The sequence below is a fragment of the Monodon monoceros genome, unplaced genomic scaffold (genome assembly GCF_005190385.1).
Source record: "Monodon monoceros isolate NGI ecotype Baffin Bay Population unplaced genomic scaffold, NGI_Narwhal_1 Super_Scaffold_18, whole genome shotgun sequence".
Taxonomy (NCBI): Eukaryota; Metazoa; Chordata; class Mammalia; order Artiodactyla; family Monodontidae; genus Monodon; species Monodon monoceros.
This window is the reverse complement of record NW_021703774.1, coordinates 151560632-151588387: the sequence shown is the minus strand read 5'-3', so window position 1 is coordinate 151588387 and position 27756 is coordinate 151560632. Positions and strand designations below refer to the sequence as shown.

General features: G+C 48.6%; 1 protein-coding gene across 2 annotated transcripts in view; it reads right to left on the bottom strand.

The window, feature by feature from the left end:
- The window catches only part of GRIK3 (glutamate ionotropic receptor kainate type subunit 3), a 230863-nt gene that overhangs the window by 66158 nt on the left and 136949 nt on the right, over window positions 1-27756 (bottom strand). For both annotated transcript variants that reach the window (XM_029228964.1, XM_029228965.1), the window contains exons 2-5: window positions 22791-22967; window positions 12530-12787; window positions 5290-5471; window positions 2894-2947 (exon numbers count right to left, since the gene is read on the bottom strand). In XM_029228964.1, coding sequence (XP_029084797.1) covers window positions 2894-2947; window positions 5290-5471; window positions 12530-12787; window positions 22791-22967 — 671 coding nt within the window. The remainder of the gene's footprint in view (window positions 1-2893; window positions 2948-5289; window positions 5472-12529; window positions 12788-22790; window positions 22968-27756) is intronic.

Below are 27756 nucleotides of genomic sequence, written 5' to 3'. Positions count from 1 at the left end.
AGCCCATTGTACTCTGCCCCCCACTGCCAGACCTCGGCTGACCAGCCAAGGAGTGGTCACCTCCCAAGGGGGGGTTGCTACAGTCTGGCTGATGACTCAGCCCCTATCCTGGGGACATTTGAAAATGTGTGGATCGCATTTATTTACTTGTCACCAAGCCTGGAAATTAGTGAGCAGGGACAGGGATGCTAAACATTCTATAGTGGGCAGGACATTCCGGAAGGATTAAATGTCCAGCCTCAAATGCCTATATAGTGCCCTGTTGAGAAGCAATGGCTGGTGCTTGGTCAGTCCGAAATTTGACCTGGGGAAGGTGGGTAACACTCAGAGAAAGCGGTGGTGAGAAGCAGCAGAGGCAGAATGGATGGTCAGTTGGGGTGTGATGATCCCAGGGCAGCTGTGATGAGCTGAAGTTTCCAGGGAACAGAGACTGCGAGGAAGGAGCTGAGGCCAAGAGCAGGGGGAGGGAGCAATGGGCAGAGAGAGGGAAACGGAAGAGCCTGGCTGAGTGTCAGAGCAGAGGGTTGGAACCATAATCCTCGTGATGCCCAGGGTTGCTCTGGATCCAGAACCACTCTCCACATCTGCTCTTGTGGCCTGGTGGTTCATTCTTGAGTCTCTAGTGACTTGAGGTTACTTGAGTGAGCTCTGCTCCTTGAAACCAAAAGAGGCCAAATGAAGGATCTGAAGCCCAGAGGCATCACAAATTATTCCCATTTTAGAGGCAAGGAAACTGAGGCCCAGGGAAGCTAAGCAATCTGCCCACGGGCACAGTCCCTGGTGCTAAAGGGACTCTCAACCTTATCTATGTCTCTGAGGCCTGCTCTCCTGTCACTGAACTGGAAAGTAATGTGGAGGGGGGATGGGCACGGTCTGCAGGGGGACCACAGCCGTCCCGGGAGGTCTGCCTGCTCCTCCCTTGTCTGTTCCTACATGGACTCCAGGGCTTTGTTACAGCAGGTCAGAGCGGTGAGGACTCAGGAAGGTGAGCCAGCAGGATGGAAGTGTGGGAAGAATGCACTGAGCTGGCACAGGGCTGGTGGGGACCTCTAAGGGCCCAGAGGTTGGACTCAGCGCCCTAGGAGCCCAGGGCTGCCATGCCTGGAGACAGAGCCTCGGGCGCCTGGAATGTGCCCCACCCCACCTTCCCAGCCTTGCTCCTCTGCCCTGCTCCTAGCTCCATACGGAGGTGGAATATTGGGGATCTGACGACCTCATCCTCCAGCCTCCAATGACTTTCCCAGGGGAGAAGCTCGCTTGGGTGGATAGAAATCCAGAAGGGACCAGGGCAGAAGGTACCTGGTCTCAGTCACCAGCTTCCAGCATCCCTTTCTCCCACCAAGGTTCCTGGCAGGTCTCCAGGTCTGGGCTCTGGATCAGAAGAGTGGGCAGGGTGGCCCCTGAGCTCTGCCATGGGCACAGGGTTGGGGGTGGAGAGAGGGTAACAAGCAGTTGTATGCTGGGAAATGCTTAATAGCCAGCTCCCAGGGGATGGCGAGGAGGAACCTCTTATTTGTAGCATTTGCCAACTTCTGTGGTGTGAATGCTCCCACCTTGGCCAATCTCAAGCTACTTACATGATGTCACTGACTGAAAGTGGAGCCAGGAAGAGATGAACACAGCTGGCTCTGGCAATCAACCAGAGTGAGCCTTGAAGAGCTAACCTGCCTCCTGGCCTTTGCTTATGCTGTTCCTTCTATGTGGAATGCTCTTCCTCTCTCTCCTTGGTGAACTCCTATTGATCCTTCAAGGTCCAGTTCAAACATCTTCTTTCCTGTAAAGACAGCCTGAAATTCCCCACCTTCCACCAGCTCTGTGGCACCCGGAGTCTCCTTCTGCTGTGCCCCGTGGCCATCTGATGTGATGGCTTGTGATGGCACAAGCCGGCCGAATGAGTTACACATAGAGATGCAGACTGGGCAGGATGGGAGCTCCTTGAGGGCAGGCCTCAGTGCCAGTCGTCTTGAGATACTCAGTTGAATACAGGTGCTGGGTAAGGAATGTTAGCTGGGTGCTGGGTGAACGAAGGAACACAGCTAGAGGCTTGCAAGACTGCAGTGGCAAGTCTGACACAGATTTCGGGAGCTTGTTTCAGCCACAGGATGTTTAGTGATGCTGTCACTTGCCCCATATCTGGGCTGGGTAAAAGAGTCCACCCGGGGCCCCAGTGACATCCAGGGCATCTGGCTCCAAGGCAGGGTGGCTGGGGGTTGGTGCCCCTTTGGCACAGGGATCTCTTTATTCTGCTGATCTCAGACCACAACTAATTACCCTAATGGGTTTAAATGGCCCTAAATTTTCTCAAGGTTTGGACAGGACCCATCTGGAGCCCGCAGGTGGGCTGGCCCCAGCTGATAGCGAGGGGGCAGACCTGAGCGTGGATGTCCCAGGAGTCCAAAGCGGCAACTCCCGTTGTTGCGTGAGGCCTGAGGCCTGGGACCTGTGTGGGGGCGTGTGGGCTGGGGCCAAGGGTCATCGTCGTAACAACAGCCCTTCACACGAGCAGGCACTGCTCTCAGCGCTTTAGTTCACGAACTCATTCAGTTCTCACAACAATCCTAGGAGGTAGGAGCCATGATCATGCCCGTTTTGCAGAGGGAGAAACTGAGGGAGGTTAAATGATTTGTGCGAGGTCTCACAGCCGGCAAGCAGAGGGGCTTGTGTCCACACTGGCAGGTTCTAGAGTCCCTGTCTTTAGTCACAACAAGATGTCACTTCTCAAAGTGGGCAGGCCACAAAGACAAATTTGTGCCCTTGCCTGGGGCCACACCTACAGCCTTAGGAAGCAAGTCCAGCCTGAATCTCCTCTAGCTGCTTCAACTGTCTCCCCCGGGCTGACCTTGTTCTGAGGGAGCCCCACCCCGACCCATGCCAGGACCCGGAGGTACATTACCAGGGTGGTGAAGATGAAGTGGTAGTACTCGGTCATCATGCCCATGGCCATGGCCTACGGGAGAGCAAAGCGTCAGCACCCTGCAGGGAACACCTGAGAAGCCCCTCCCCCTCTCCACCCTGGCAGGGGGGTGGGGGGTGGGAAGGGAGCGGGGAGAGAGCGGTGAGGACCCGGGGCAGCACGGGCTGGCGGTGGGTTGGGAGAGGCTGGCCGCTTGGAGTGGGGCTCCTCTGAGACAGGGAAGATGACTGGCTGGCAGACAGCAGTGGATTTCACACTGGAGTGTGCAGCAGAATCATGGGTGACACATTAAAATGCAGAATCTTAGGCCACACTCTCCAAAGATTCCAAATTCTGCAGGGCCAGGTTTGCCTTTTTAGTAAGCATCGCTGGGCCTGCCACACTTGGAGAAATGCTGCTGGAATCCTCCCAACATCGCCTCCTCAAGTGCCCTGACTCTCCTCAGCTGAACTCACTGTCCTGGCTCCAGAAAGACGTCTGTGGGAGCTCGGCTCCCACCAGCCCAGCCAGGCCCGACGAGGAGGGTCTGTCCTCAGTCTGAGCCTCCCCCGGAAGGGCTGACCCATCCCTGCTCCTTGGGTCCTGGTTGGCCACACAGCGGGCCACATGGCTGCTGTGAATTACTATTCTACACCGTCATGAAATCTAATGTATTTTATTAGAAGCCTATAATCTATAATACTAATGACCATAATGCATTTTCTACAGAGCTCTTCAGAATGCGGGCCCACAAAGTGCTCCAGGAGGAAATGTCACTGTGTCAAATACACTTTGAAAATGCTTCACATTCCCTCCCGGTCTTGGAGGTTCACAGCCCGCATTCGCAGGTGAAAGGCTCAAGAAGTCCTCAGTACGCAGACATGCTCACCTTGGTGTAGTTCAGTGTCAGGCTGAGCACAGAATCTTCATTTTCAATTCTAGGAGTTTTCATGTCAGCAAACTGGGGAGTGAATTCTGACTTTCTGGCTGGATGACCTCAGGCCCAATACTTTCCCCCGGAGCCTCAGTTTCCCCATCTGAAACCGAGCACGATAATCGCCCCCACTTCCCAGAGTGGCGATAAATGAGGAGCTGTGTGTGTACCCGACACCGAGTAACTCCTCAGTGAACCCAAGTTGGGATTGTCTTTATTACTCAGTTGCACATGCCTGGAAGAGGAGGGAGGCACTGGGCGCCGCTGGCCGGGACACTGAGGGTTAAGGAATTTCTGGGGAGCATGTACTTCCTCCACGCTGAGTGTAAAGATGTGCCACATCCATGCTGACTGTGCCCTGGGCACTGGGATAAACGCTTTCCTCGCCTCATCTCACTGAATCCTCCAGAACCAGGGGAGGGAGGGATCTTTCACTCCATCTACAGAGCAGGGGATGACTCCGGGGCCACTTGCTCTTGGGTATATAACACCCATGGGCAGAAGCAGGATTCAAGCTCTCAAATGAGTTTTTAGCCCCTGTGTGAAGGGTGCTGGGGTGGGACTTCCTCTGGGGGAAGACAGAGGCTGCCGTTCAGCTTGGGCACCCCTTGCAGGGTGTGCAGGGAAGGCCTTGAACATATTCCTGGCCAGCTCAGCACCTCTCCCCCTGCATCCCTGTGACCCTTCCCTGCCACCAGCATCTCCCGGGGTCATGTGTCAAGGCCCCACAGAATGCCTCCTCCAATCACCAGATTCGCTTTCTGGGACCACATAATTGCCTTTTACACAAAGCACTGGTTCGAAGCAGAGTGGTTTTGTTTTCGGCTGCGGCACCCTCAGAGGGGGGCTGTGAGTGATTTCGCTCTTTGTTTCTTAGGGGGCTGGAAGAGCTCGCCCTGGTTCCCAGCACGCCACCCTGGGCTGTGTCGGGAACGGAGGCGCGGCCAAGCACCGAGAGCCATTCTCCTCCACCGCTGTTGCTGCAGAGCTGAGCAGATGGTGCACAGAGCCTCGATAAACCTCCCAGGGATGGGAGAGTGACACCGAGTGCCACAGGCTGCAGGGAATCAGTGGCTGGAAGAGGAACTCTGGGGGCTGTTCCCGAGACCCCCAGGCCTCCCCGTGCTTCCCGCAGCGTTCTATTCCCTCTCCGCAGCCCCCGCCTCCCGCCTGCCCCGAGGTGGCGTGGAAACTAGCATTTACTCAGCACCCTCCGTGCGCCAGGCCTGGCTGGGGCAGCTCAACCATCGTCTCACCCCATCCTCACACCAACTCAGAGTGTCAAGACCACTGTGTCCAATTTGCTGCTGGTGAAACTGAGGCTCACAAAGTGACCACCCAAGGTCATACAGCCGGAAAGAGGCAGACTTGGATCTGGTTGACATCATGGAAATGGGGGGGAGGGGGGGAGAGGTGGCAGGCAGATCCCAACCATCCCTCCCGCTGGCCGGTGCTCACGCACCTGCTTGAGGATCTGGGCGGCCATGGTGTGGCTGCAGTCGAAGATAATGCGAAATTCCCGGCCTCGCTTCATCTCCTTGAGCAGCGGGCGCGAGTCATCAGAGTCAAGGGGGAGCTGGCGGATCTTCAGGCGGATGCTGTACCTTGATGGGGCCATGATGAGCTCCTGCAGTCGGATGAGCCCTGAGAGGTCCCGGGGCACAGAAGACACATGTGAGCCCACGTATACCTAGCTTCAGGTATCCACAGACTCGTGTGGCCACAGGTCTACAGACACACATGGACACTGACATGTGGCCCACAGAGATAAGTTCATGGACTCAGCCACGCATGTGCAGACCCAGGCACTAGCAGACTGTGGCACAGACCCGTGCACCCGGCTGTGCATGCTGGCTCATGCCCACAGGCATGTGTGCACATACAAACACATGCTTACATGCACAGACAGGACATACACTTGGGTTGATAAGCACATGTGTACACAGGTAGGTAAAGGTGTGTACACACCTGTAGATTCAAAAGCAGGCACAGACAGCTAGCAAATCCCCACCGAGTCCACCCACCTGCACCTCTCTAACTCAGTCGGTGTAGAGACTTATGGAGCCTGAACCAGAGGCCCCCCACTCCTCCTCCCCCTGCCCCCTGCAACACTGTGAAGCATGGGACATAATCTTCCTAAACAGTCCCAGCAACCTGCTTCCAGGATGCGGCCCAAGTGGCGGCTCCAGGCTCAGCTGTACCAACGGTTGGACCAGGTAAGGAAGGCCAGGTGGTATTTGTGGCCGGCCTCCACCCCCAAGGGCAGGCTACCCCCGTACACCTTAACCATTCTTCCGGGCTCAGTGCAGCCACCTCCTCCACGACGCCTACCTCTACTGCTCTGCCCAGACAAGATCTCCCCACCCCACTCCCATCCTGCCCCTCTCCCCCGAAACTCGGTGGCCTCGTCCTTCAGCACTAGCCTCTTCTGGCCTCATCTCACTCTCCTGGTCCTGTCACAGACTCCTCAACATTAGGGACTGGGTCTCCACATGCCCTAGCACGGGGCCTGGCACTTCGGTTGTGCTCAACACAAATTTCCAGAATTGGATTGACTACTGTCTTTTGTTCCCCCCACACTGAAAAATCCTCCACCTTGGCATTTTGCAAAACCACTTAATCTGGGGACTTCCAGGGAAAACTGAATGTCACTTCTTGGAGACAAATGGCTCGCTTAGGTCTAATTAACTTCATTTCCGTCCTTAGTACAAGGTCCATTCTTTTTTTTTTTTTTTTTTCGGTATGCGGGCCTCTCACTGTCGTGGCCTCTCCGGTTGCGGAGCACAGGCTCCGGACGCGCAGGCTCAGCGGCCATGGCTCACGGGCCTAGCTGCTCCGTGGCATGTGGGATCTTCCCGGACCGGGGCACGAACCCGCGTCCCCTGCATCGGCAGGCGGACTCTCAACCACTGAGCCACCAGGGAAACCCTATTCTTCCTGACTCCTCTCTGCTTAGCCTGGAAGCAAGCTTGCTTGCTGTTCTCTCTCGCCCTACCCACTGCAGGAAGAGCGGAGGAAGCACAGGCCCAGGGTCCCAAGCAGGCCATCCTCTCCCACCTGCTGGGCTGCCCGCCCATACTCAGGGCTCGGTGTCTGCATCCTGGCTGCATTGTCCACTCAGCCATGCTCCATTTCCCCGCTAACAGCACTCTGGTTTTCCTTTGGGGAACAACTCCTCCCCCATGCTCAGTCCATGTGACTCAAGAGTCCCCACTCCAGGGACACAGAATCTGGCCCCAGCCTGGTCAATCAGCACACGCATTGCTCTAGGCAAAGGTATGGGCTTAGCGATGGATGTGTGACACCAGCTGGTTCTATCAGATGACTCCCAGGAATTGTGCCAGAGCAACTGGTAAGAGACAACCCTCTTTCCGTTTAACTCCAAATGGGGAGGAAGCAAGTCTTAGAACCTGAAAAGGATTCCCACAGGGCAGAAGTCAGGAAACACAGAAAGAAAATTAGCTCTAAAGATACTCGTTTGCACCTCTAAAGCTAAAACTACTCCTGAACTTTCCAGTAAATGAAACCAACAAAATCCTCCCCCAACCCTCGCCTTTTTTTTTTCTTTGCTTAAGCTAGTTTGCGATGGACTAAAGTTCGCAATCAGCTGTCGCAGTGCCCCCATTCGGACAGAGCCCCCACACACAGACAGCCCACTTCCTGAGCCTTCCAACAAAAAGTCTGGATTTCCAAAGCCATTTCTGGTACATACGCCAGGGTCTGTCCAGCCTCTCATTCCCACTCCTGAGGGCTGGACATCTGGAAAGCAAACCGACTGGTATCCATCACTCCACTCTTCTGGGGAGGACAGAGATATTTCTCTGGGACCTAAGCCTCCCAAAGAGCTCCCAAACAAGCTTTGCCATGGCTGTGGGCATCAGGAACCCCCAGCCCTCTAGAAGTTCTCAGATCCAGGTGTGTGGGCTGGGAGAGGGCTCTGGAGCCCTGGAGTGGTCTGGACCAAACAGGGGCCCCAGTGCTTTCTAATACCAGATTTGATGGGGGCAGGAAGAGGATATCAGGTGACCTTACAGAGGAAGGAGGGGTCACAAGCTCCCCCCAAACACACACACACCCCCATCCTTACCCTCCCTCCTCAACTAATCCCAGAGGTTCTTACTTTGGGTGAATGATGCTGCCCGCTCACACCTGTTACCTTGCGAGGCCCTGAGTGCACGCTTTGTTCCTACTCGCTCAGTTTTCAGACCCAGGCACAGCATCAGTAGGCACATGGGCTTTGGGGACCCAGGACATGAGGACAGGGACAGTCTGGATGGTAGAGCAGAGGCCACCAGAGCTTTCTTGTCAGCCAAGTTCATTGCCCTGTGTAATACACAGTGACCCACCTTCTCCAGCAGCAAATGTCAGACCTCCTTCCCATCAGTGTATTCCCAAAGGAGACCAGAGGCTCGTCTTGGCCCGCCCCAGCAGAGGACTAGGCTCTTTGTTTGCCTGAGATGAGTTCTCCTTCCTGGCTGCTTCCCTAATCAATCTCTCTCAAAATATCTACAGTGAATCATGGTTGTGGAAGTCATGCTTTTCACTTACAAAGCACTTCTGCATTCATCACCCTATTTAAACATCTCCCTGTCCTAGAAGGCATACAGAGTAGGGGCTTTTGTTCCAATGTTACAAATAAAGAAACTGAGGCCCAAAGAGGTTAAGTGAGCCTCCCAAGATTTTGCAGCATGCCAGCAATGGGATCAAAATTCAAGACCAATTCTTTTTGGCTCTTAAGCTGGGCCCTTTATCATTACCCCAGCATTTTCTGAGCTCCTCCCTTTCACTGTTGATATAAATCCGTCTTTGTGCACGGGTTAGGCTAGGAAGGTGGCTACATGGCAAAGCTCATATGGCAAACACTGCTGGTTCCTGAAATAATCACTCTTGGTATTCTATAACTGATGAATTGGCATCCTGAAATCATGGGCCAAACTAATGTTGTTTGTATCCCTATTATCACTGGGTTTTCCTGGGCACACAAAAATCGTATTATAAACTCTCCAACCACAAGCCCTACAATCTGTTTTGCTTCCTGCCCCACATGGGACGTTTGCACCTAACAAATTCCACCTATAGTAATAAGTAATTAATAAAGGCTCTTGCCCATGATTTCCCCTTGCTCCTGCCTCCTGACCAACCCTCCCTGTGGCCCTGGGTGCCATGGTGTGCCCCCTTCTTCTAGGGAACTGTAAGTAACAACTCTTCTTTCTATGCTATTGGCCTCTTCATATCATCACTTGGTCGTATCTACCCTTTAGATCCCAGGTGCATTTTAAAACAGTTCTCCCTGCAGTGGATTGCAGTGATGACCCCAATTCTTCACCCCTCTCTACATCCCCATCCTTTGTCATGTAATTTTGCAGTGCCCTCCAGCTGCGGGGGCAGGTGACTTGCTCTACCCACGACTTTGGGCTCAACCATGTCAACTGTTTTGGCCAATGGTGTATCAGCAGGCATGACATAAGCAAACACTTGAAATGGAATTACACACTGGGTTTGTTCTTTTCACCTCTGCCATCGTCATGACGACACGCCTGGGCTAGCCTGCTGGAGGATTGAGAGCCCAGCTACCCCACCATCTCAGCCAAGGCCAGTCTAGATCAGCCAGCAGTCAGCCGACCCCCAAGCAGGTGAGCGATCCAGCTGAGACCAGAACAACTGCCTGGCCAATCTCAGTCGGTCACTGACCCCACAGGCTTGTGAGCTAAATAAATGCTTATTATTTTAAGTCACTAAGTTTTGGGGTGATTTGTTACACAGAATTATTATAGAGATAGATAACTAATGTACCCTTTTCAAGCATACTGAGAGAACCATGATTTTATTTGGGTGGCCACGTGCCAGCCCCAAGACGTGACTCGGGATGGGTGAAAGCCAATGAGTGGCAGTCCCATTCCTATCTGAATGTGTTTAGGGTGGTAGGTGCAGACTCAATGAGCTGTATAGTGTGGTCTGTTGGAAGGTTATGAGACAGATTTTCCTCCCTGATAAGAGGCACGAATCGCATTAATCCCTTTGGCTTCTACCTCTTTCCTTACCACTACCTGGGGTATCATCATGCGAGGATGTGATGCTTGGAGCTGCAGCAACTTTATTGTGACTATGAGGGGGCAAGTCAAGAGAACTGCATTGATACTGACTCAGCACCCTGACTGCTGAACTGCTAAAACAGCCCTGGAAAGGCCCATCTCCAGACTTCTTGTCAGTGAGATAACTAAGTGGCTACCGCTCCAGTCGATTTGAGTTGGGTTGTCTGTTACTCACAGACAAAACATCCTAATGGAAACAACCCTCAAAGCAAACATGGTCAGTCTGCTATAAAGTGCTTCCCATTCCATGGGTTTGATGACCCACAAGCTGTCCTGTCCCTTTGAAATATCCTGATTCTGGAAGCATACTTCTTACTACTTACTATTCTTCATCAAAGTTATACTATTGTTTGACTGAATCCAACCCTGAATCCCTAGTACTAAGTTCTTCTTGACCAAACCAGCTCCATCACTGACTCCCCTAAGTTTTAAAATATTTGTTGAATTGAATTGAATTGAATATCAAGTTAAATCAAACTATAATTAAATACTACAGGAAAGAGTGTGTTGGGCACTGGAAAGGGGGAAGAAATGAAGATGTTATTCCATCTTCTTTTGAGAAGTTAATAGGGGAGTGAGTGCCCACCCAGAGGTCACTGGTCATCAGAGCTAAGAATCAAGTGATGTGTACATACAGTCAGAGCTAGACATCCTTGCGGAGAGGAGGCTCCAGGCCTCAGCATCCACTCTGACCAGTCTCACTGGCATCCACCTTCATGCCACAGCATCTTTTCCTCTGCAAAGCCTCTCCCGCTACCCCCATCCAGCCTGGAGGCACCAGTACTGCTGGGCCGTGGTTTATGCCAGTGTCTGTTCTGACTACTCTGTGCCCATGACACTCCTACAAATCTTCAATATTACCTGCTCACATCTAATTCTTTTCTTCCATTCCGGCCACCAGTTCTCTTCCAAGCAGCCCCTTTGTTTCTGCCTGGACCAACATGGCCGCCTCTGCCTCAGTCTTCCAGCTCCAGGTTCTCCCTCCAACCCTCTGTACACTGCTGTCAGTGCCACCTTCTAAAACTCTGCTTTCATTATTCTGTTTCTTTGCTCAACAACACTCAATGGTCCCCGGCTGCTTACAAGGTAAAGTCTGAACTCTGAAGCTAGATAGCAGAGACCTTGCCCACAGCCTCATACGTGCCGTTTATCTGACCTTTTCCTCCTCCCCTCCACACTGGGATCCTTTTCCCTGCCAGGCTGTGCTCTTGATGAGACCGCCATGCACAGTCCCACCTCCTCATCTTGCTCCCACTCTTCCCCCTCCTGTGATGCCTTCGTGACTCCTCTCCTTGTCCATCCATCCTCAAGGCCAGGCTCATGTCTCTCCTCCTCTGGTAAATCAGCCCAGACTAGCCAAGGCCATGGAGCTTCCTCTCCCCAGGTGCCTCTAGCTCTGACTGTATGTATGTGTCACTTGGTTCTTAGCTCTGATGGCCTAGAAAGACCAGTGAGCTCTGGGTGTGCACTCACCCCACTTCAATATGACTAACTTCTCTAAAGAAGATGGAATAGCCACATCTTTATTTCTTCTTCCTTACCAGTGCCCAACACATCCTTTCCAGCCATATTTAATTATAGTTTATTTCCATTTTATGTTCAATTCAATTCAATTCAACCAAACATTTAAACGTCTACATTGTACCAGGTGCTGTGCTAAACCCCGGAGGTACCAAAGATCCATGGTCTGGAAGCAGAAACAGGCTCAAAGATAGACAGTCATTCATAGTGGTACGTTAAGACAGGCAGAACTACAGGGCTGCAGCAACACTGCCATGACCTGGAGCTGGGCAGGAGTGGCTCTCAATAACTGGGGGCACTGAGTAGGGCTTGGGGTCTCTGCCGTCCAGTATCCACTGTCTGGCGCTTTGGGTATAGCAGGAACTCAAGACATGCTTGTCGAATCCTGAGTTAACTAAATCTCTGATCATCTTTTCTGAGGGATTCTCTCCCCACTATCCCGACTCCCCATTAGGAGGTAATCAAGAGCTGACATTGAATCACGGGCAGCTGAGAGCTGGAGGGCTCTCTCCAAGCTGGCTGCTGTAGCTCTTGACTTGTCAGGTGGGAAGAGCAGGGCCAGATGGGTTAAGTGACTCGCCAAGGTCACTCTCTTAAGAGGCAGGGCTAAGAAATATCTTGGGACTTGAGTCTTTGGAAAGAAAGAGGAGGAGAGGAAACAGCTCCGTGCTGCCCAGCTAGTAAGCGCAGAGCCTGCGTGCATCGCGTACTGTTTGGTTTGAGTCCAGAGTCTGCGCTCGTAGCCAGCACGGAGTTGGATGCGTTTGCTGCAGAGCAGAATGTGTGAATGGAGGGTGCTGGTAGGTGTGGGCGTGGCCGTGCAGGCGTGAGTGCAGATTGGAGCACGCTGCTGGGGTGGAGGCGGGAGTGTAGGGCAGGTGTGAAGTGGGCTGGGCTGGGTGAGTGTGGCTGGTGTGTACCGGGCTGCAGGTGAGTGCAGGGCGAGCATCAGTGACTAGATGAGGCTTGGGTGTAAGTGTGGACTTTTTCCCCAGGGGCAGCTGAGTTGAGCGAGCAGCAAAGATCCCGATCCTGGGGCTCTGCCACCCTCATCTCCTGCCCTTGGCCCAGCCAGGCCTGGCTACCCACCTGTGCTGTCGTCATAGACCACGGTGGCCGACCGCCACTTGAGGTACTGGACCAGGTCGAGGATGGCATGGCTGAGAGAGGCGTAGTCCGGGTACAGGTTCACATAGAAGGTGTCTTTGTTGTCCAGTGGGTGGTGCTTCCAGCGCAGCTGGATGTGGGGCACCTCTAGCGCGTTGCAGATGGACTGGACGGCATTGGTGCAGGAGCCCTGGGATGGCCCAAAGATCGCCACCACCCCCAGTGCCAGCTGGTCACAGGCTGCAACAGAAAGAGGGAGGGAGGGATGGTACAGGGGTCAGTGCTGTCTCATCAGGCATCTGGGCATTGGGGGCAGGGGAGCAGTGATCTTGAAAACCCCTCTGAGGTGGGCGACTGGTGAGCTCTCTGAATCTCAGCTTCCTCATCTGGAAACTGGGGTTGTAATAGCCCCCACCTTAGAGAATCATAGGGAAGTTGAATGAGATAATGAGTATACACCGTTGGTGGGAATATAAGTTGGTACAGCCACTATGGAGAACAGTATGGAGGTTCCTTAAAAAGCTAAAAATAGACCTACCATATAATCCATCAATCCCACTCCTGGGCATATATCCAGAGAATACTCTAATTCGAAAAGATACATACACCCTATTGTTCATTACAGCACTATTTACAATAGTCAAAACATGGACACAACCTGGATGTCCATCGACAGATGAATGGATAAAGAAGATGTGGCATACACACACACACACACACACACACACACACTATGGAACATTACTCAGCCATAAAAAATGAAATAATGCCATTTGCAGCAACATGGATGGACCTAGAGATTATCATACTAAGTGAAGTCGGACAGAGAAAGACAAATATCACGTGATATCGCTTATATGTGGAATCTAAAAAAATGATACAAACGAACTTATTTACAAAACAGAAACAGACCCACAGACATAGAAAACAAACTTATGGTTGCCAAAGGGGAAAGAGGGGGAGGGATAAATTAGGAATTTGGGATTAACAGATATACTCTACTAATATAACATAGATAACCAACAAGGACCTACTGCACAGCACAGGGAACTATACTCAATGGTTTATATGTATGTGTATATGTGTGTGTGAGTGTGTGCATAACAGAATCACTTTGCTCTACACCTGAATCTAACACAACTATACTTCAATTTAAAAAAAAAAGACACACTCCCGAAAACCCACACCTGCTTTGTTTCTTTATCTATTAAATGACCACTGAAGTCTTGTTCATTTGTTGACTTTCTCCTCCCACTAGAGTGTGGTAAGCTCCAGAGAGGCAAGGGCTTGATCTGTGCTGTTTATTGCTGTTTCAACAGTGCTTAAATCTGGTCTGAGTAGGTGCTGAGTGAATGGATGCCGAATCCCTGCCTTCAAACAGCTCACATTCCTGGGGGAGGCCCAAGGACTCAGGCAGGTCAGACTGCAGATGCTTCTGGGAAGGGCAGGCATCAGCGGTCACGGCAGAGCATGAAATGAGCAGAAACGAGGGCAGCTGGGCCTCAGAGCGGGGCATAGGCTTACAGGGATTGTGTCTAAAAGATCCATAAAGTGGGACCTCTCAGGGGCAGTCAGGGGCTCCCCAGGAGCCACTGCCCTTTCTCTGGCAACTGTCTCTAGTTTTCCTTTGGGCTCCACTGCCTTTCCCACTTCCAATCCCGGAGGGGTAGTGCTAGGGACCCAGACCCCAGCCGACTGCTCACTCACTGCCCCCAGGCCACAGACATTGGTTTGGAGGATGGTCATGTGACCAGTTGGAGCCGATGGGATGGCACGAGACCTCCCACTGAAAAGGGGGAACTTCCTGCTCTAACTGGACCTGGGAGGAGGTAAGATGTGGAGGTGGAATGGCCCTCTGTGCTCACAGAAAAAGCACAGTGCTTGTCTGTGAGTAGAGTCAGTGTGGGGGACAGAAGAGCTAAGAGAGAGAAAGAAATGTGAGACCGACAATCAAGTGGAACCCTGGACTTTGGTTACATGGACCAATACATTCTCTTTTCGCTTAAGCAAGTTAGGGTTCGGCTTTCTGTCCCTTGCAGCCATCAGTGGAGCATCAGTACACCCACCAGCCTGTGGCCATGGGAATGACACTATGTGCACACGTATGAACATATGATGCATGTAGGAGGAGGCAAGACATGGACACACAGTGGATTCAGACACATCCTGGCTGCCTCAAGAACCTCTGGGAATGACCTACTGGGCTCAGGCTCACCCCTAAGATTTGCAAGGCCCAGGGCCAAAGAACAAAGAGAGGCCCACATACCAAGTGGCTAAATATTTAAGTCAAGCTAACAAACTGTTATATAAAACATGTGCTTTTCTCCTACCTTGGCAAATATGTCTTCCTAACAACCTGTAAATCAGGTGAGAATGGAGACTTCTCCTACTCAGTGATGTGGGGAGACAAGGCACCAGCCTCTACACTGCCCCCTCCTCTTTGACCATTGGTTCCACCCTGAACCATAAAGGGCCTTGAACTTTGGATGTGGACACCCCACTTCTTATGTCCAAGCTCTGTCCACACTCCTTGCAAACAGCTGTCTCTTGGTCACCCCTACATAGGGCCTAGGACTGTGACCATGGGTGTGTGGTTCTCCCTCCAGAGGACAGGCCAGGGCAGAGGCTCGTGCAGGCCTAGAGATGGGCACAGAGCCAAGTGGGCAGGCAATTCAGGGTTCTAGATACTTGGAGCAAAGACTAGAAGGGCAGGGCACAGGCTCCTGGTGGGCAAGTCCCCTTGGTCTGAATGACCCCTTGTACTCAGAGGCGACATCAACCAGGGGAGGGTAAGGGCAGCCCCTCCAAAGCACAGGCCCTGGGAAAGAGCCCCTGTTGCCTGGGCTAAGGGATCCAAAGATACAGGGTGGTTTGAATTGGTCATAATGTATGGTCTTCAGGGTATTTTTCCTCTCCACTGATATCCACTTCTCCTCCCTTACTGCCTCCTAGGAATAGGAGATATTGTATAATTTAGTTATTTCTCCTGAAATTTGTACTTCCCCCAAGAACATCAGAGAATGCCACTATGGTCTGGGTGACAGAGCACTCTGGGGGGTAGGCTAGTTACTGCCAGGGGTCTGATGGAAGCACCTGGAACACGGGACAGCACAGCCATGTATGGAAGGAAGCAGGCCCAGCACAGAGGGCATCTCCTGGGTGACCAGGATTCCTCATGGCCAATGCCAAGTGCAAGAGAGGACATACAATAGGGCACATGGTGCCTTCCTGGTGCTCCTACAGTGGTGGGACTGGAGATCAAGTCTGGGAAGCACTGTTTCGTCCCTGCTATTGTCACCCTAGAGTGAATAAACCTCGGGCAGCACTCTGTGTGAATGTGTGTGACATAAACCCCAGAGATAATAAATGCTCCCAAAATTGGAGCCCTAGGTTTGTTGGTAAATGGTCCAATTTGGGGACAGTTCTCCTTTTCAGGGCCCGTGCCCCAAGGAGGCCATGCCCTGACCTATAGTCTCACTGCCCATTCATGCTCTTCTTCTTCTCTCTGGGTTTGCTGAATGTCTCTCTGGCCACTCGTCCCCTTATGAGCAAGTGCTCCCTGAGCATTTTGTAGCCCTAGAGACTGGACACCAATATGGAAGAGAAGACGATAGTGCAGGACAGCCATCCAGGCCTGGTCACTCCCTCTTGCCCAAACCTGAAGATGTAAGCACCCTGTGAAATCTGTAGGTGCCTCTCATGCTCTACCTCCTCTTTCTGTTTTGAACCTCCTAGCGGTCCTCTGATGTCCCTGGTTTCCAGTCTACTATCTACTGTCTCTACTCTTCTTCTTTTCCTTCTAGGACCTTCTGATTGATGACTTGGTTGAATAACTTCTGCATCTCATTCCCTCCCACTACCCCCTCCAAGAACCTGTCTTTTGCATTTCCTGCTTCGATCCATACCCTGAAGCAGGCAGACGAATGCTGCCCTGCCACCTCCATCCTCACCCAGCCCAGCTGCTTAGGTCATGCCCGCTGCCCAGGCCCAAGGTCTGGGGATCCTGTTTGACTGAGAGCGGACCCACCACAAATTACAACGATGCAGAGGACTGTGAGAGGGATCCTGAAGGAAGTGATTTTGATTCTGACGTCGATTGTGACGTGATGATAAAGGTGACTGTAATGATAGCTGTGACGGCCGTGATGGTGAAGACCATACTGTGAGGCATGGTGATGGCACTGGTGAGGGTGGAAAGTGATGACGTTACAACAATGGTGGGACGGTGATGAGGGGACTCATGATGATAAACATGTCAATGCCACGACAGTAACGGTGATGGTGACGGTAGGAACGATGACGGCGATGTAAGTGCTGATGAAGAGGAGGTGATAACAACGTGGATGGTGATAACAGGAAAGGTGGTGATGACGTCGGTGGTGATGAGAGGGGACGATGAAATGCTGATGCCATGACAGTGATGGTGATGTTGGCAGGGATGTGAATGGGGTTGATAACAATTTTGATGGTGTTGGTGGGACTGGTCATGGTGAGGTTAATGCCGTGGCTGTAACAGGGATGAGGGTAGCAGGAACGGTGGTGATGACGCTGGTACTGACGAGCTTGGTGATGATGAAGACGTCGCTGTCACCGCAGTGACCCTGATGATGATAGCAGGGGTGATGACGGCGGTGTCGATGTGAAGAGCGGAGGTGACACCATGGCTGACAGCGATAACAGTAACTGTGGTGATACTGCATTGGTTTTGATAGTGGTCACGACAGTGGGATATGATCATAAAGACCACACTAGGTTTCAATTCTCCCAGAGATGCAATGATTAGATCTCACGGCTGGGCGGCAGGAGGCATCAGTCCTGCCCTTCACCTATTTCTTCTCCATGGCCTCTCTCCACATCCCTTTTCCTATCCCTCCCGTGTTCCTTCCACCCTCTGAGGAGCTTCCAGCCTGGAAGAACACTGCTGCCCCAAAGGGACCAGGGTAGGGTTAGAGCAGCAGCCGCCACAACAGCTTTATCTCCAGATGTTTCCAGGGCAGCAGCCAACTCTTGTTCTGGCAGCCCTGAGCACACACAGCGGTAATTACATTATTTGTGGCTTCAGTTTTGAATCCATTTTCTGGTCATTTTATAGTAACTCAGTGGTTCACAGTCATTGCCGGAGTCTACAGCCTGAATGCAGCTCCCCCCCCCCCGCACCCCCTTTGCATGGCAATTGTAGTTATAGCAAAAATTATCCCGATCAATTTGTGTCTTAAAAGGAATTGAGCAGCCCAGAGAATAAATGGAGGCAGAGGAGCCTGGGGAGGGCTGGGTCGATTCCAGCCCCACTCCGGTCAGGCTTGGAAGAAAACACAGATGTTCTCTGGGTTGTTGGCTCAGGCACTGCCTGGCAGTCACCGATCTTTTAATTTTCCACAAAACATTTAAAACTAAAGACAATAAGTGAAAGTCCCTCTTAATGGGGAAAGGCCTCCTGGGCCTCATGTGGAGGAAAGGACTAATTCAACCAGAGCTGGCAGGGCAGGTGGTGTCAGGCTCCGTGCCTCTGCATCCCCTCAACCCACGTGGCCCAAGGTGGCTGGATCCAGCTGTGATGAGAACCTCTGCCTAGGGAAAATGAATTATCAATGGGTTAATTAGAATGAGGCCCAAGTTCACCCCTCTGGAAGAGTCCTAATGATGCTCCCGAGGAATACATTTTTAAAAACCAAAGATCGAAAGAAAAAATAAAGATCACAGAACATGGGGTTCCCCGAGGGATGGAGGGTCCCCAATGGGCAGCATAATCCAACAGCAGAAATGCCTCCAGGGTCAGACAGGGGTGCTTCTAACCACAGCAGGGGTCTGTCTTAGGTATATTATCAAAAGGACATTAAGGGAGAGTGACAGTAGAGAGGAGCCACTTACATTTTTTTATTGAGATATAATACAATTCAGTAAAGTGCACTGATTTGAAGCACAGAATTTTATGAATTTTTACATATAACTGAACTCATGCAACTACTGCTTAGATCAAAACATAGCGCATTTCCAACACCTAAGAAGGTTCTGCCTTCCCCTTTCCAGTTCATATCCCTCTTCCAGAGATGATCACTGTTTATTCACTCAAAAATATGTCTGTGAGCCTCATCTGTGATGGTGTGCATAGCAAGAGCTGGTTCTGTTTTTATTGCTGATTCAATTCCATTGTATAACTGTACCCCCCACCTATCCATTCTTCTGTTGATGGACCTTTCATTTATTTCCAACTTTTGGCTATTATCAAGAAAGTGGCTAGGGACAACCTTCCAGACATACATTTCACTTTAGTAGATACTTCCAAACAGTTATCCTGAGAAGTTGAACCAGTTTTCATTCCCACCAGCATTGTGTAGAAAAAATAAGCCTCACCTCCTACCTCCCACCCGACCCACAAAATCAATTTGAGATAGATCATAGAGTTAACTATGAAAGATAAAACAATAGAGCTTCCAGAAGAGAACATAGGAGAATATCTTCATGACCTTAGGATAGACAAAAACAGAACACAAAAGGCATTAGTCATAATGGAAAATATTGATAAATTGGACTCCTTTAAATGAAAAAGTTTGCTCCTCAAAAGATACTACCAAGAGAGTGAAAAGGCATGCTCATCTGTAAAAGATATATGCAATATGTATATCCAGCAAAGGACACATATCCAGAATACATAAAAGACTCATACAAATCAATATGAAAATGACAAGCAACTCAATTTTCAAAAGTGGTTGAAAGCCTCCAAAAGGCCCTCCAAGAAAGGGAAGCTCCAAATGATCTCTTAGTATCTGAAAAGACGCTCAATATCTCTGGTCATCAGGGAAATACAAAATAAAACCACAGTGAGACATCCACCACATAAACCACCGAAAATAAAACGGACTTTACCACGAGTTAGCAATGATGTGGAGCAACTACTACTGTCTTGCATTACTGGGGGGAGTGCCAACTGGTACAGCAACTTTGGAAAACTGTTAGGCTGAACATATGCACATTGGATGACCTCACATTTCCACTCCTGGGTATGTATCCAACGAAAAACGTGTGCGTTTGTGCGCCAAAAGACATCGATGAGAATGTTCATAGCAGAACTACTCTGTGGACTTAAATGGAAACAACTCAAATACTCAACAGTAAATTTGATTTTTAAAAACTGTGGTCTATTCATATAATGGAACACTACACGACAATGAAGAACAAGAGACTACTGTTACATTCAACAATACAGATGAATCTCACAGATCTACTGTAGGGTGAAAGAAGCAAGACTCAAAAAGTACACATTGGTATTCTACTCATGTAAAGTTCCAAAACAGGCAAAACTGGTATATGGCACCAGCAGTCAGAACCGTGATTCTACAGTACGGTAGTGAGGAGGCAAAGGGACGTGCAATCTAGCGGAACAGATGGACGATAATCACATAATTATACCCACACACCCACACCCACACCCACACCACCAGGGGTCAGGGATGTGAAAAAAAGGTCCAGGGTGTTATAAGATGGAAGCAGGGAGACCTGACCTTGTCCAGAGACTTGCGGAGGGCTCCCCTGAGGACCAGAAGGCTGAGAGGAGGAGTTCCTTAGTCAAAGAGGTGGGATGGGGAAAGGGGATTATAAGCAGAGGGAACAGCATGTGCAAAAGCCCTGAGGTGGGAGGAAGCATGGCACCTGAGGATGGCAGGGATGGCTAGAACCCAGAGACTGAGGGAGCCAGTGGCACAGATGTGTCTGGAGGGTCACGTCAGTGCTGGACTAGGTAGGCCCTCCAACAAACAAGGCACGTGACCTGCTGTAGGATGGGGAGGGGCTGTGGCTTTGGTCACTTGGACCCATCTGGCTGGACTTCCAGAGCTGAGTGTTTCCGTCTCGAGTCTCCTCAGCCACCGCCAGGCAACTCCACATAGCGTGGGATTGTGAGCCCCTGCTGGAGGAAGTGCCTCAGCAGGCTCTGAAGCCCTGTCCCGGGCTCACCGCCGGGGAAGGTCCCTGTGCTGAGTGGCACGTGCACCACTCAAGAGTCATCTATTCCTTTAGTGAATTTTAGACAAAAGGGACAGAAGACACAACCCAGCCCTTAGGGGGGTGGTGTCCATGCGGGCCTCTCTGTTCCGTCTCCGGGCATTTGTTCTGTGTCTTGACCTTTTCACTGAGCAGTGATTTTTGATTGAGGTCAGTCATTTTCTAGCTGGACAAGGCTGGGCAGAGGGTGCCAGCATGGACTCTCAGCAGGGAGATGGAGACCTGACCACACGGTGCTGGCCGCAGTGCATGTTGGCAAAGAGCTAGGAGGATGTGGAGGATGTGGGCAGGGAGGAGTGCACGTCAGCACGGGGAGAGGAGGGATGGAGTGGTGGGTGAAGGACCACTCTACAAGGCTAACAGGGTGGGGTGCCTCTAGTCTGTGTGCAGCTTGGCCCTGAGGCAGTGGCCTCTAAAATGTCAGTGACAGCTGTGTTCAACGCCAGGAAACCCTCGACCTTCAGCACACCATGCAAGGAGAAGCAGGGCGGGCGAGGCAGGCAACGGCAGTGGGAGAGCGCCTGAAGGTGTGAGGCCCCTGACCTGATGATGGCTCAGGGAGTGGAGAGCAAGGCAGCCAATGTAATAAGAACAAGGCCAATGGTACTTCATATGTGCCAGGTACTGTCCTAAGCACTTCACAGAGGTGCCTATTTTGTAGACGAAAAAAAAGCTGAGGCACTGGGTGTTTTGTGCAAGGTCACACAACTAATATCAGAATGGACAGGGTGCAGTTCCAGGATGTCTGGCTCCAAGCCCGTGCTACTCTGCCTTTCTATACTGAGGTGTTTACCCGCAATGGGGTTTTGGGAAACAGAGATGGCAGCAGGCAGCACCTTGGCAGGTCTGTACCTGAGAGCCCAGGACACCTTGATTAGCCACTGGGAACTCCTTAGAAAGACCAAGGGCATCTTGTGGATGGGCCTGTCTCCCCGAGATGCATGGATAATGCTGTCAGCTCAGCTGACAAGGATTCTGGGCAATGATGCTCAGCCCCTCATGCCCCGTTCTCACACTACTCATTCATTGATTCATTCAATGGTCATTTCATTGAACACAATATAGACCAGTCTTTTAGGTGCCAGGGCTATATCAGTTAAGAAGAAGGAGCCTTCCTCTCAGCTGTGTTGGAGAGGAGGAGAAAGATATTAAATACACACAATTATTTAATTACAAATTGTGATAAGGGCCTTGAAGAAGAGAAGCAAGGGGCTATGATAGCATACGATAGGAAGGATGACCCTGGGAATGAGACTCCTTAGGTCTGAGGGTTTTTTTTAATAGAGTTCCATGGAACTCTAGGGTTCTATGGAAGTTATTTCCAGAGTTATCTAAGACTTTAAGTTAAATTCTAATTACACATATATATGAATGATATTTTTAAAGACAGCAAAAAAAGGGCATACTGGTATACTCAAATGTGCTATATGCCACATTGGAACCTGCTAGCTCATTCAGGTATCGACAAGTTACCTTGTTTTTTTTAGTGAGGATCTTAGAATAAAGTTCTTCAGTCCTTTCTGTGCAGTCATTGGAGTTTATTGTAAATGTGTCACTAATGCGAAAGAACACAGCCCAATATTTTATTTTTGATTTCTTAAAATTCAGATATGGGGAAAACTATGATTGGATTTACTACAATTATTTTTGTGAATTATGGTTTTCTTGTTATTATGCAGCCAAAAAAAAAATATGGAAACGTACTGAATGCTGAGGCCAATGTCAGACTTCAAGTGCCATCCACAGCTGGGGTCAAATTGTTGTACCCATAGCAGCAGCTGTTTTTGTTTCTAGTAAGTCTTTTTATGGCAAGTAAGTGTTGCATATTTGAACTTCTACATAATCTGTTTTATATATATTTTAAATACTGATATCCTGGGCAGGATTTCAATGAAAGACAAACTAAGTTTGAAAGTGCTGGCTTTGGTTCAGAGGATTTGGAGACCTGGGCTGGCCTCCTTACCCATCTCAGGGGCCCACCTCTCATAGCCTACCCCTTCCCGAGGCCCCCTCATTCCCTCATGGCCTTTGCCTGTGGCCTGGAAACTCCTGATGGACAAACTGCCGCTCCTGAGAGATGACACGGCCTAAGCGAACCGCGCCAGAGGCCGGTCCTGAAACCACGCAGAAAAGGCTCTAGGCCCCAAACCCAGCCAGAGCTTTGGCACATTTTAAGGACCTTGGACAGCAAACACAGCCTTATCCCTCCCAAGGCCAGAAAGAGCAGTGGGGGCGGCCCACTCACCCTTCTTGGTGGCCTCGAAGCTGTCGTGGAAGTGAATCCTCTGGATGTCGTAGGTCAAGGTTGTGTTGGGCAGCAGTGTCCTGTTTCTGTTGATGATGTTGGCAGAAAATCGAAAGGCGTGCTCCTCGGCATTCATGATCTGGGCGTTGGGGCCGTCTGCATACTCAAAGATTCCTCCTGCGAGAGATGGGTACAATTGTGTGTGCTGGGGAAGGAGGAGGGCTGCCAAGAAAGACGCTTGGTTCAGACGGTATTATGGGCAAGATTCCTCCTCCAAATGTTCAATAATATGCCAGATTACTCCCATACGTAGAAATTGTGTTGGAGCGTAAGAAATATGAAAATCCTCCGAGTTCATTTCACTCAGCTAGCAAATTCCTAATAACAGAGACTGACAAACAGAGCCCAAATAAAATGACCAACTTATGAATATTGCTATGAAATTCTCAATACAGTGCTGGCAAGTAGAATCTACCAGAATATTATTACAAGGATAACATGCCATGACCACAGAATTGTATCCCAGGAGTATAAGTGTGGTTCAATATAAAGACATCTATGAATATCATTCCATCACATCAACAGTTCAAAGGGAAAAAGATATGATCAACTCACAAAATACAGGAAGGCATTTGATAAAATTTGGTGGGAATGTAAATTGATACAGCCACTATGGAGAACAGTATGGAGGTTCCTTAAAAAACTAAAAATAGGACTACCATAAGACCCAGCAATCCCACTACTGGGCATATACCCTGAGAAAACCATAATTCAAAAAGAGTCATGTACCACAATGTTCATTGCAGCTCTATTTACAATAGCCAGGAGGTGGAAACAACCTAAGTGTCCATCATCGGATGAATGGATAAAGAAGATGGGGCACATATATACAGTGGAATATCACTCAGCCATAAAAAGAAACGAAATTGAGTCTTTTGTAGTGAGGTGGATGGACCCAGGGTCTGTCATACAGAGTGAAGTAAGTCAGAAAGAGAAAAACAAATACCATATGCTAACACATATATATGGAATCTAAAAAAAAAAAAAAAAAAGGTTCTGAAGAACCTAGGGGCAGGACAGGAATACAGACGCAGACGTAGAGAATGGACTTGAGGACATGGGGAGGGGGAAGGGTAAGCTGGGACGAAGTGAGAGAGTGGCATGGACATATATACACTACCAAACGTAAAATAGATGGCTAGTGGGAAGCAGCCACATAGCACAGGGAGATGAGCTCGGTGCTATGTGATCACCTAGAGGGGTGGGATAGGGAGGGTGGGAGGGAGACACAAGAGTGAGGGGATATGGGGATATATGTGTACGTATAGCTGATTCACTTTGTTATACAGCAGAAACTAACACACCATTGTAAAGCAATTATACTCCAATAAAGATGTTAAAAAAAAAGAATGCTTAATAATCTAGCTCTAGAAGAGATACTTCCTTGAAGCGTCTTCAGCTCAAATTGGCCTTTAATATCACTAATGGTGAAACACTAGAGGCATTCTCATTAAAGGAAAAAAAAAAGAGGAGGTGTGTAGAGTCACACCACACCATTAACCAATGAAATAAGAAGGAAAAAGAATTTAGAGGCACATCCCTTGGAAAGAAAAAAATTCTTATTTGCCAGTGATATAAGTGCCTTCCTAAAATCTCTTATAATAATCCCTAAACATGAAAACTAGTAAGAACTAGTAGGAGACTCAAGTTCAATGACCAGTTAGCACAAATTAAGTGTTTCTTTAAATCAGCAACAACAAGTAAAAACTTAATGGCAAAAGGATTTCCTTTACAATATCAACAAAATAGTAAATAACTAATCATGAACCAACTCCAATATTAAAAATGACAAAAAAACCTTAAGTGAGAGACATAAAAATAGATTTAAACGAGGAGGCATGTCATGTTCCTGGGTAGGTAGGGTCGAGGGTAGAGGTGTCAGTTTTTCTCCAAATAATTCCAGTCAGAATCATAGAAGAATATGTGTGTGTGTGTGTGTGTGTGTGTGTGTGTGTGTGTGTATATATATTTTTTAACTTGACAAAATGACTCTAAAATACATCTGGAAGATTAAACAGGAGACAGCCTAAAAAGAGATGAGAGATGGCTTGCACTGCCAGATTTAAAATATATCATAAAGCCAAAATAATTAAAACCATGTCCTAATGGTATATGAGAACACAGGCCAATGGAACGAGATAAAAGCCCCCAGAAAAAGATTCAAGTAGAGATAAGTATTTAAGACATGATAAAGATGGCTATTTCCAATCAGAAGGTAGAAGATGAATTATTCATTAATTGTGCTGAGACAATTATTCAATTATTTGGGAGAAATTTAATTTAGATTCCAATCTTAAGCTATATATCAAAAGAAAAAAAAAAAAGTTCCAGATGGAGCAAAGATTAAATAGCAAGAAAGTGAGGGAAGGAAGGGGGGCAAATAACTCTACTAAACTACCTAAAAAGACAATATAGGTGAATATTTTACAATATTGAGGTGGAGGAGGCCTTCCTAGGCATTCCAATAGTCAGAAACCATAGGAGAAAGATTTATAACTCCACAGAAATAATACAAAATGTGTAGATTTCAAAATTTTCATAAACAGAATTAAATAGCAAACAACAAACCGGGAAATAATATAGGTAACATATATGGCAGTATAAAGGTTGATGTTCTTATTTTATAAAAAGCACTTAAAACCCTTAAAAAAGACAAATCCTCCAATACAAAAATGTACAAAGGGCAAGGATGGGCATTTCACAAAAGAAAAAAAAAGAATACAAAGGAGTTATTAACACATATGAAGAAATATGCATCCACTCTTATAGTCAAATAAACTCAATTTAAACCAACAGTGAAATACCATTTTTGCCTGTCCCAGCTTTGCCGAGGGTGTTTGGAAACAATCATTTGCTTAACTGTTGGTAAAAGTGGGAACCGGTACACCCTCCTTCCTTGATGGCCATTAGAAATGTATCAAAAGCCTTAAAAATGCTCACATATTGAACTCATATCTCTGGTTTCTAGGAACTGATTCCAACGATGGGCACGCAGATCATGTGTGAGGAGGCAGATCTAGAGATGCTCAACACCAGAGAAACAGTAAATAAATGGCAATTGGCAATTTGTTATATATTCCCATATAATAGCAAACATGTAATGATCGGGAAGTATCCATGATATATATATATATATATATATATATATATATATATATACATTTTTTTTTTTTTTTTTTTTTTTTTTGCGGTACGCGGGCCTCTCACTGTTGTGGCCTCTCCCGTTGCGGAGCACAGGCTCCGGACGTGCAGGCTCAGCGGCCATGGCCCACAGGCCCAGCCGCTCCGCGGCATGTGGGATCCTCCCGGACCAGGGCACGAACCCGTGTCCCCTGCATCGGCAGGCGGACTCTCAACCACTGCGCCACGAGGGAAGCCCCATTATATATTTTTAAGTGAAAAACAAAAGTTGTAAAGCAGGAGATGCAGTGTGACCCCACGTTAGAAGAGGAAGAATAGAAGGAAGATGAGGAGGGATTCATATCATTGACAAGAGGAGGCATTTCAAAACAACACAAGTGTACAGTCCTATGTAATAGATTTCTTATTTTGTTCTTTCTGCTTATTTTCCCAAAATAAACCTCTATTCTTAAAAAAAAATCAACTTAATTGTGGTATTATTTACATGAAGAAATTTCACAAAATTCACTGTTTTAAGTGTACAATGATTTTTAGCAAATTTACTAAATTGTGTGACCATCACCACAATCCAGCTACTGAACATTTCCATCACCCCAATAAGATCCCTGGTGCCCACTTACAGTCAATCATTGTTTTCACCCCCTATCCTCCAGCCTCAGGCAACCACTCATTTACTTTCTGTTTCTAGAGATTTGTCTTTTCCAGGCATTTCATTTAAATGGAATCATGCAGTGTGTGGTCTTCTGCATCTGGTTTCTTTCACTGAGCATAACACTTCTGAGGCTCATCTATGTTGTAGCACGTATCAGTACATCATTTCTTTTTATGGTTAAATAGTATTACTTTCTACGGATGTACCACATTTTATTTACCCGTTCACCACCAGTTGATGGGTATCCGGGTTGTTCAATTGTTTTAAATTTTTAAAAAAAAACAGTGAATATTTTAAAAAGTAAACAAATAAATCTGCTGCCCTCCCACCCCCGTGGGTATTCCAGCAGGCTTACGGTTTGTAACACATAGAGTGCATGCATGTGAGTCTGTGTGGGGATGCAGAAACATGCTGAGCACATCTGTAAAACGACGAGCAGACTGCAGCCCCAAATGTTAAGAGGGGGTCTCTCTGAGTGGGAGGATTACGGGTGATTTGAATTCCCTTCTTTGTGCTTTTTCTGTATTTTCAAAAAGTTCTGCAGGGAACATGTGTTATATTTCTAATCAGAAAAGCCATCATGGGATTGTGTGTATGTGTTTAAAGGAAAATAAGGGATCAAAATACCATAAGATCCAGTAATCCCATTTCTATGGATACAAATTTAGAAAAAGTTACAGTAACATAAACATTTATGTATAAGGATATTCTTGAAATAGTATCTTGAAATAATATTGAAAAAAATAGAAACAACTTGATGTTCAAAAGCAGATTACTCAATATATTAAAACCCATCCATATGGCAGAACAACTAGCAGGCATTAACAGTCAGGGTGTTGGATGGCAGGATATGGTGTCCGGGATTTGCTTCAGAATAATATGGGAGGGGTGGATGTGAAGGGAATGCAGATAGGACAGGAAAGGCCATGGGTCGCTGATTGCTGGGGCCAGGTGGTGGGTACACAGGGATTCATTATACCATTCTCCCTAAGTATATGTGACAGACGTCCTCCATAATAAAACAGTCTTTAAAATCATAGTATATAAGGCAAAAATAACAAATCGTGGCCATGCAGTCAGAGAAAAGACACATTATTTGCACATGCTTATTAC